This window comes from Chenopodium quinoa, unplaced genomic scaffold (assembly GCF_001683475.1).
Source record: "Chenopodium quinoa cultivar QQ74 unplaced genomic scaffold, ASM168347v1, whole genome shotgun sequence".
Taxonomy (NCBI): Eukaryota; Viridiplantae; Streptophyta; class Magnoliopsida; order Caryophyllales; family Amaranthaceae; genus Chenopodium; species Chenopodium quinoa.
This window is the reverse complement of record NW_018744464.1, coordinates 425568-435828: the sequence shown is the minus strand read 5'-3', so window position 1 is coordinate 435828 and position 10261 is coordinate 425568. Positions and strand designations below refer to the sequence as shown.

At 36.9% G+C, this 10261-nt stretch overlaps 1 protein-coding gene across 1 annotated transcript; it reads right to left on the bottom strand.

Annotated features, from left to right (window-relative positions):
• Positions 1–1293: 1293 nt before the first annotated feature.
• On the bottom strand, positions 1294–6612 carry LOC110697479 (uncharacterized protein YnbD-like). The gene is made up of 2 exons (XM_021874849.1): positions 5825–6612; positions 1294–1791 (listed from the first exon to the last, which is right to left on the bottom strand). The coding sequence occupies exons 1-2, from the start codon at positions 6366–6368 to the stop codon at positions 1559–1561; spliced, it is 777 nt and encodes a 258-aa protein (XP_021730541.1). The 5' UTR covers positions 6369–6612; the 3' UTR covers positions 1294–1558.
• Positions 6613–10261: the final 3649 nt, after the last annotated feature.

Genomic DNA, 10261 nt, shown 5'->3' with positions numbered 1-10261 from the left:
TAACCCTATTCGGCAAAAACTAGTGGTAACTAACTTTTGACGGTCGAGTAGCCAGTCATTGTCAATTAATAATGGGTAGAGGTTAATTGTTAAAATAACAGTTAATAGTATAAGTGTTTAGCAAAAATAAAGCTTGAAATATTAAAATACAATAAAACCCGTAGATATTGTTTAAAACTTTAAAAATAACCAAAATTTCACAAACATTACTCGTTACTTCATTAGGCCATTACCTTTGTAACAAACCAACAATAACACTCCTTTTTTTTTAGGATATTTTAGATTTTAACACCAGACTAAAACCCGAAAATGGTTTTTAACATCCCAAAAAAAAAAAAAAAAAAAAAAAAAAAAATTTAACACCAGACAAATGTTGGGTAATGGTTTTTACTACCACTTAACGGTCTCCGTCCAAAATTCCATTAAGTGGGGTCCACAGTGACACGTGTCACCATTTTACTTGTTTTTAAATAAAAATTAAAAAAAAAAGAAAAAATAAAAATAAAATTCCTAAAACTACCCATCCACCCCAGCCCCACCACCTCCACCTTCTTCTCCACCCTCACTTAGCACGGCCGCCGGCGCATCCACTCCCCCTCTGTGTTACCCTCCCTTTCCCCTGCCCTAAACCGCCCTTAACACCGCCAATAGCACTGCCAAACGCCCAAACCGCAACCCTCCTTCCCCAAAAATAACGACGAAATCGGCCAATGTTGGGGCCGAGTGTCCTTAACCGGCCGATTTTGTCCATCAATAGCCGAATTCGTGGCCATTCTTGGAGCAACAACCATAAAATCAAAGCAAATCGAAATTCGATTGTTGGGTTTAGGGCTGCGAGAAAAGGGTGGGGATGGGTTTAGGTCGGTCGGTGAGGGAGGGGGAGGTGGTGCGTCGGCGACTGTGGGTTAAGGTGAAGAAGAAGGTGGCAGTGGTGGGGCTACGGGCTAGGGTGGCCGGGTAGTTTTAGGTTTTTATTTTATTTTATTTTTATTTTTTAAAATTTTTTTCTTTTCTTGGCCAATAATAAAGTGACACATGGCTTCATGGCCCCATTTAACGGATTCCTAAACAAAATCAGTTAAGTGGTGGTAAAAACCATTTTTGTAACATTTGTTTGGTGTTAAAATTATTTATTTTTTATTTTTTATGGGGTGTTAAAAACCATTTTCGAATTTTTATCTGGTTTTAAAATTTAAAATATCCTATTTTTTAACGTTTGAGAAAAAACTACCCAAATGCTAAAAATAGCATATTGAGTTAACCAATAAATTAAACGCTACCGACAAACAAGGCTAGCGTAACTACAACATTACATTGGAAACTATGCAGATTCCTAATATGCAGTATGACAATAAAAAGGAGACACAGTAAATAATTTTAGCAAAACAAAATTAGCGTAGAAGAACGATATTTCACAAGCTGTTTCCACTAGGATTAATTTCTATTGCTATTGACAAATTTAAGCAAGAGGGGTTTAGTTTGTGGAGTTTCTCCTGGAATAGTTGGGTCCAAGAAAAGCCACAGTACTGAAGATATAAAGTGTTTTCTCAATGTACAACTACTTTCTTCCCAAAGAATTTGACATGATGACAGAACTCACATCTGATTCATTCTTCCTTTTCATTGGAGATAATCGATGCTGTGCCCATTCTCCCAAGGCTTTTCGATGGAGAGAATTCATTCTGATATAAGGTCGTTTTTCTTGAATCATTTTCTCCGCATCTTTCCAATTGTCCACCGCTCCTAAAGCCACCAGTAATGCACACATCACTGCAACACTCCGTCCATGTCCTGGAAAATCATACAACCAAAACTTAGGCAATTCAATTATGTAAAGGACTTGCTAACTGAAAGAACATAATAATTACAAGATCACAAAATCAATTGATACAAAAAAAAAAAAAAAAAAAAAAAAAAAAAAAAAAAAAAAATCACAAGTATAGAATGTCAAAATGCAGAAAACAGTACTGTATACATCATAAAGTTTCAACATAGAAAAGCACAAGACCATGGCAAAACAGATTTACGACTACATTTTTTATTTTTATTTTTGAGGGAAAATTTACCACTACATAAAGCAGACTTGATACCTAAGTCCCCACCCCAAAAGAATAAATTAGCAGTAATTAATTCTCTCTTAAATTTGAGATAGTTTTGAGATGTTAAACTTAGGAACTTGGAAGAAATTAATTTAGCTTAAGATTTCTTTCCAAGATGATAAGAACAATTGCGCATTAGCACACTGGAAAATGCAAAAAAAGGAAGTATAGTCAAATACTTTGTATTATATATTCCAGGCAGTAAATAATCGCAATAGGCGTGTGTCTCACTTGATCACTGAAGTCAAATTTTGTTCCCATACTGCCATACATAAGAACCTTGCCCTAAATTATATATTTAGGATTTTGTCAGGGGCGTCTTATACACATTAAACCATTGCTGCGTAGTATAGTTCTGATTAGAAAAGCTTAAAGAATAAAGACCCCTGCTATCCTCATGGCTATTTTGGTCATGGTGCTATTTTTGCATGACTACATGTGAGTATGTGACAACGAATTGAATACTTCTGATGAAGAGATTGACATTGATTCTGTTCATGAAGGAGAGATTAAGATCCTGAAGATTTCAAAAAGAATATAATGAACTCTTGGCAAGACAAAGACTTTATTTGACGATAATGATACTCAACGTGAGAAATAGCCAAGGTCAATCATATTTGACTGCAGAATACAAGAGAGAAAGGGCAAAGGAAGAGGGCATGTAACCGAATAAAAAACCATGGACAAGAGTTGTTATAAAGAATCCAACCAGCAAGAGTTCCTGTAGATCAATTTCAATTGGCAATTGGGGACTTCCAAGATATCCATCTTCTCGAGCGAAATATAAGTAATTGTTTAATAAATATTGACATAACAATGTTGCTACATGAAGAGAGTTCCACAACTAGATTCCACGGCTGGAAGACAGCCAGACTCGACTAAGAAACAAATAGCCTGGCAAGTGGTAACTAGTGAGGTCAAACTCCTAACAGCTTGATAACAGGACTAGGTTTATTAATCCCTTAAACCAAATCCTCAAAGGGGAAAATGGGTGGCTCCCTTATCAACAAAATCTGATGGATGACTTTTAAGGATTCAAAAGTTTGTGGTCTTGAGAGCTCACACTATATTTTTGTCCATTTTCTCATCTTGTAGGATCAATGAGAGATAACCAAGGTGTTCATGAGCGTCTTAATTGTGTCGATAGACTCAATACAGCGGTATATGGATGTACAGGCATCATCGCATTTGATTTATCATCTAAATCATTAAAGTCAAACTATACTCCACTCATTTTAATGAGATACAGTAACAAAGAAAGAGACGATGCAATGCCTTGGGTTTGAAAGTTGAAAATTTGTGCTTACTTCTACTTATAAATAGGTGCTCCAAGATGTAAGGTTGTACAAACAGGGCATCTCAAAGGCTGTTGCAATACTTATGTAATATTAGGATGAAGTAGAAAGAGTGGAGGAAGGTCAGAGAACAGCTAGACTCTTGTGTAAATAGCAGACCATATTGATGCGCCAGTAAGCCGCATGTGAATTTGAAGAGGGATGTTGATAACCTGCTGCTAAAGGAGAATGCTGGCAGAGTTTTGAATCTAAAGGGAAATTAAATAAGTACGTTTCTATAACTCATTTTGCAGGCTTTAAGTTGGGAGAAAAAAAGTACAATCTTGACATTCAAGATTACAGAATAGGTGAGCGAAAAATGATTATATTTATTTTGAAGGGCAGTTTGAGTCCTCAAAACCTATACTGGGAGCGGGAGACTATAATCTTGGCATTCACGTACAGAATAGGTGAGCGAAAATATATAATATTTATTTTAAAGGGCTGTTTGATCTTTTGACAAGGGCATTTGCACAAACTTGAGATTAATTGCCAAGGACGATACAAATACAATCACTGCACCCACATCATATGAGAAGTCTTAGCAGCCTTAAAAAATTGAACCCAATTCTAACTCCTGCTCAGATTGTTGAAATGCAAATTTTATCAAAATTTTTATATTTAGTGTAATACCAGTGATGTAAGTCTACAGCTTATTTGGTCTACTTTGTACTATTAAGGACTCTAGTATTAGCTCTAATAATAATAATAATATAAAAGTTAAATCTCCAGTTACTTAAACTGCCTTTGAAATTTTATACCTTTGTATTATGAGTGTTAGGCGCTTTTGGTTAAAGACATAGAGAATATATGATGCAAGAGAACTCGACTTGGTTGACGTGGAGGATATAAAGGTGCCACATATAAGGCGCTTTTTCTCGTGGAACTTTCTTGGGCTTGAGCTTTGGAGAAGGATATTTGGGCAGTAAACTTTGCACCTAGAAAAATGACCTTCAAGTTACATTGAAGGGCAAAGCCTTATTATTGTAAGAATAATTAGCTCTTGATCTGTGCGCAAGAGATGAGAATTGATGACTTTAAGGAGATAATTAGATGAGAATTGACATATAAAGAATATTAATTTAGGGGGAACATGAAAGAAACATGGTAGTGCTAGATACTTGGGATCAGATTATGCCCGATTTGAACCTGGATTAAAGAGCAGCAAGGAACTTTAGGGACTGAGTTGTGGAGGCTTATAGAGACTGCAGCAAAGAAAAAGGGGATGACTGGCCATGATCATCATGGTTGATAGTTCTAGCAAAGGTTTAAGCCCAAGATGATATCAGCGCAGTTATTGCTGTAGAGATTCAGTGCGCACTACCTAAGGTTTTGATGTTGAAACAATGTTGTTTTTTGAGGCAAGATAGAAAGTTAATCTAAGATGTATAACAGGATGAATGTGGTGAGGTTCTTTGCTTCTTGCGGCTGCTTATCCTAGTAAAAACAATGCATTTTGGCTAGAGGTATGCTTTGGGGTGGCTTCAATAATGAACAAGTAGTTGTTTGAAGTACCTTTTTTAAAAAATTTAACTTAATAAACATCAACTAAGAAGGTAAAAGGTAGAGAAGAATAAAAATCATAGATTTTTTAACAAGAAAACATTCACACGACAAGAGGTACAAAGACATTGGCTCAATCAATGCAATCCTAGCTAAGAAGCAGCAACTGAAATGCCCTCAAGTGGTCATACCGTCATAGTGAATTTTTTCCAGGAATTATACATGTTTCTAAGCCATAATAACATTCAATTGACATGGCAAGCCAATTTCAAACAATACCACAAAGAGTTCATCAAAAAGGCTCAAAAATACATGTCTTAGCAAGAAACCAAGGGATTGTGATAACCCATAATCCTCAAAACCATTCCTTGTTCAGAATATTATACTGCCAAAAGAAACTGCATTATAATTGTTTATTGGAATCCGCTCGAAAAGAAACTACTTCTCCAAGCATTTTCACTAGTCTAATCATAGCATCAAGCACCCCAAACAACAAATTCATAACAAAGGTAGACAGATACAATGAACTTCATTAATAAGTATACAAGCACTAAGAGATAACAAATACTTCCTCTGTTCTTTTATACTTGACCCGTTTCTTTTATCACGTTTGCCAATGCAGAACTTTGACGATCAATAAGTTATATATTATGATAGTACTTATTGAGACGGATTTAACAAGATCCAACCGAATATGTTTTTCCTTACATATTATTCACAAAAAATGGTCAAAATAGGGGTGATGAATAGTGTAAAAATCAAAGCGGGTTAAGTAAAAAAGAACGGAGGAAGTATAGCATAAGAAACATGTTTTTAAGTAATACAATAACAATATAAACAAGCTATAAAACAATTTGGCGAAAAATAACATTATGTTTCAAGTCATACCATAAGCACAATGGATGAACACTGGCACTCCTAGAGCTCTCTTCCTGCAAGCCCATTTAACAGCAGACTCAATCTCCGACGGCTGAGGCGACCTCGTATCCCATGTAGGAATACACAAATACCCACTTCTTGTAAACTCCGAATTTCGAGGAAATTCACAAGTACAATCAATAACAGCAGGATTCTTAGGCGGAAACTTATCCAATGAACAAGGCCATCCTCCAACATACACACCCTCACAAATCTCAGTAAAAGGTTCCTCATGACTCAACAATCTTCGAAGCGTCGAAAACATCCGTACAAAAAACAAAAAAGGGCCAAACATAACAATTGACCAAATTGGGAATGACCCATCTGTGTTCTTCCCCAATAGCATAGGAAGATTAATATGAGGGTTTGAAGCAATTGAAACCAACAAGAATACTAATGATGCATATAGAAATGGAATTGCTAAAATTGTGAATCCATTGCTTTTCATTAACACAAATATCATGAAATGAAGCAATGATTTCAGGAGTATTAACCTTGAAATACCCCAACCCATTTTTTTTTTTTTTTTTTTTTTGGAGGTTGGATTTTTTGTATTGCAAGAAAAGGACCAATAAATTAACTGGATTTGTATAAATGTAGTAGATGCTTAAAATATGAAAAGGATAGAGAAGAACAAGAACAAGAATTGAAGGTGAAAATAAACCAACCACTGATTATTATTTGATTCAATAGAAACTCTGATCAAGCAATAGAAACATACAAGTAGTAGCCTAACCTTTTTGGCTGATTTCTTTTTTCACAAGTACTAAGGCCTTGTTTGGTATAGCCGATTGTTTTAAGTGGTTTGACTAGCTGATTATATTGGATTATTTAACTAGTTAGTTATGAATAGCTGATTATGTAAAAGTGTTTGGTAAATAGTTGTTTATTATTAGCTGTTTTAGTGTATTAAATACCCAAAAAAACTAATTTTTCAATAAGCTATTTGCAAAAAGCTCTAAAAATGAGCTTTTTCAAAAAGAGCTTTTCGGACCCAAAAAGCTCTTTTAATAAGCTAATTACCAAACACCCAAATTAACTTTTTAAAATGACCAAACCTTTAATAGTGATCAATAAGTAAAAAGCTTTATAAAAAGCTCTTTACCAAAGAAGGCCTAAATGCAATATAAATTTACCTAAATACAGGATTTATAAATGACACTTAAATATGCTAAAGATTGTATTACCCTTTTTTATAAACCCAACTTAATTTCATTCTTTATTATTACGAAGCCACTTGTCGTATCTTATTATCCAATCTTCCCTTTATGGTACACTCAGGTTCACTTGAACAATGCATTTGATTTTATTATCATATATAATGAAACTGAAATTCAATCACTAAACAATGAAAGGCCCTAGAAAATACAGCTGGTAGGCAGCTAAGGGCCTCGGAAAATACAGCCGATAGGTAGCTAAGGGCCCCCGAACATCATAGCCGGTAGTTTGATAAAGGTACCGGAAATCATAAACAGTCATAAGACGAAGGTCCTGGAAATGTTTTACAAGGGTCTGGGAAAGGTTTATCTACGGCTTTGGTACTGGAAATTCTTAATGATAAGGTTAGGAGAAGGTTCGAGCGTCATAATTGTCAACGAATGTTCTCGTAAATCTCCCGAAAATTTGTGTATCACAAACTGTGACACAATTAATTAGTTACCAAAATCGTCATAATGAAGTTCATCATTGTTTGTCAAACCATACAATGTTCAAAAGGATGAATGGTTGAAGATTTTGAGATACACGGTATGTATCTCAAAATAATTAAATATCATAATTATGCCACATTTTATCAATTTTCCGAACATAGTGTCCATACCAGCACAAGTTTTTTTTTCTCGGTTTAAACTAAAATTGTTAATTTAGGGCTTGTTTAGGATTTTTTTTGTTTTCAATTTTCTGAAACAAAAATAGGAAACAAGAAAAAGTGTTTTCACTTTTCTACTTTCAGTTTGCAAAATTTTTTTGGTTTAATAAGTTCAACCAATTTACGATTCATTATATGTCATATATCATATATCATATGATTTTCAACAAAAAAATAAAAAAACAGAATACTACAACGATACTGAATTTTTTAATGGTTGTACTTTGAATGAAACCGCTATTCAATTAGCGGTTTATTAAGAATAAGAATACTGAATTGAATTTTGGTATATGTGTGTTTTTTAAACCGCTAATTCAATTAGCGGTTTATATACCTTTTAATAAACAAAAAAAAACCCTAGTTTTTGGTAGACGTGTCGTGGATTGTATGCGAGAACTTTTTGTAAAATGTAGCGTACTTGAGGAATTTAGGAATTTTGAGTATATTCTATGGAAATCACTTAGATAAATAAGTATCTAACACACACAACCTTAAGGAATTTTGTGCGGTATTTGATCGTGCGGGTGGATTTTCAATAGATGGATTATACTTATAGTATTCTAATCATTTATGTTATACATATATTTGGACATAGAGTTTGTTTCCGCACTCTTATTTAATTAGAGTAAAATCCAAAGGTATTATCAAGAGCCCCTCAATGTGATCAAATATTGATTGCTCAAATTTAAATTTGAATAATCATCTAGAATTTAATTAATTAGACTAATTAAGGTGTTGCGCCTAATTAGATCAGGATATCGTTAGTTGTTGGACAATTTTCAATTAGATGCGTTGATTTGTGAACTTGTCAAGATCAGACGTATGAGTAGTGAAATTTTTTAGTGGACACGAAGTTCTAAATAAAATCAGAATCAAACATACTTAGTGATTAGGGGATTTTGCTCCCACCAATCGGAATGCGCCACGTGGGCCAATCAGGTCCTGCCAAGTGTCCCCCAGTTGGACCTCTCAGGGCTTGCCACGTGGCACACGCTTATTCGTCCACCCTGGACTTATTATGTCATGACACGTGGCATACTCCATGCCTAATGGAGAAGCCGGTCACCTAGGCCCAACTTCCGAGGGAAGCCCAATCAGCCCAAGGTTAACCTAAACCTAGATTGGCACGTTTCCCGAGGTTATAAATACCTCCCTTAATCCTCATTAAGGGAGATTACGCAGATTACACACATTAAACACTCTCACCTAGAGAGACCCAATCACTTTAATTTCCGCATTAATTACTCCTTAATCAAGTACTAACTTGACCGTCGGAGGCGGATCTCCAATCATCCGGAGCATCCATTTGTTTTGCAGGTACAGGCGTCCGGTTCCAGTCTCGGAATTGTAACTCTCCCGCAGGATATCAGAAAACCCCGAAACATTTTGGCGCCGTCTGTGGGGAGAGTACTTCTGAGATGGCACCCACGTTTGTACCGGCTCCTGAAGAGAGACGTCCCCTGGACGATCCTCTAGTTCAGTCGGACCACGATACTGAGAATGAATTTGAAGTTGAAGCTCACACAACTTCAGACGGGACCCTAAGGGCCCGACGTACCCGTCATACCGAAAGGAGGGAACGGGAATATCTTCAAACTGGAAGCGAGCCAGCAGGCGCACCGCCTGTTCGGCAGCAGCCGACTGATGGGTCTGCTCCCATCACAAGGAACGAACTCATGACCTTCATGAGGGACTTCAAGGGAGAAATTCAAGAGTTGATCAACAAGAAGCCGCCTGCTCTGGACAGGGAGCAGTCGGCTAAGAAACCCTCCACTTCACGGAAGAGGAAGCCAGTTCAAGGGCTAGAGGCGACCCCTCATCCTAAATCTAGGAAGTGGGAGCCACCTGCCCTTGATTTCACAAAATACCGTTTTCCTACTCCAGGAAATAGGAAACCTGTTCGTCATATTCAGGCGGACGGGTCGAGGAAAACATACACAGACGCTCGGCTACTGCTAGAGCAGAAGAAGAGTGACCGATTGTCAGAGTCGGCCTCTACTTCAAACTTCCAAGACAGTCTGCGAAATACCTCGATGAGGCATACTCAGTCGTATCATGAGGGTCAGTCAGGCGGCACCTCCCGTCAGTCCGGCTTTCATAGCGACCAGGCGGTACCAAACTTACCGTTTGTATCGCAACAACAGTATTTTTTACAGCCACCTCCGTTTGGTGGACATGCAGCAAAAAATGTCCAACCTATGGACTGGCAGCTACGGTTGCTTAGACTTGGTGAACAGCCGTCGGCCTTCTCCAAGGAAATTACTGAAGCCGCTCAGCCGGCCAAAGTGAAAAATGTATTAGTAGGCGCCTATGACAGCACTACTAACCCAGAAGACCATCTGATGGCATTCACCAACCTGATGTACCTTCAAGGGTTGAATGATCCCACTTGGTGCAAGTGTTTCCCAGCGACTCTCAAAGGAATCGCACAACAATGGTTCGGCAACCTGCCGACTGGTTGTGTAAATAACTTCAAGACGCTTGCTTACTTATTCACCTCCAACTTCGCCATGAACATCCCTGCGAAGAAGACGACCCTT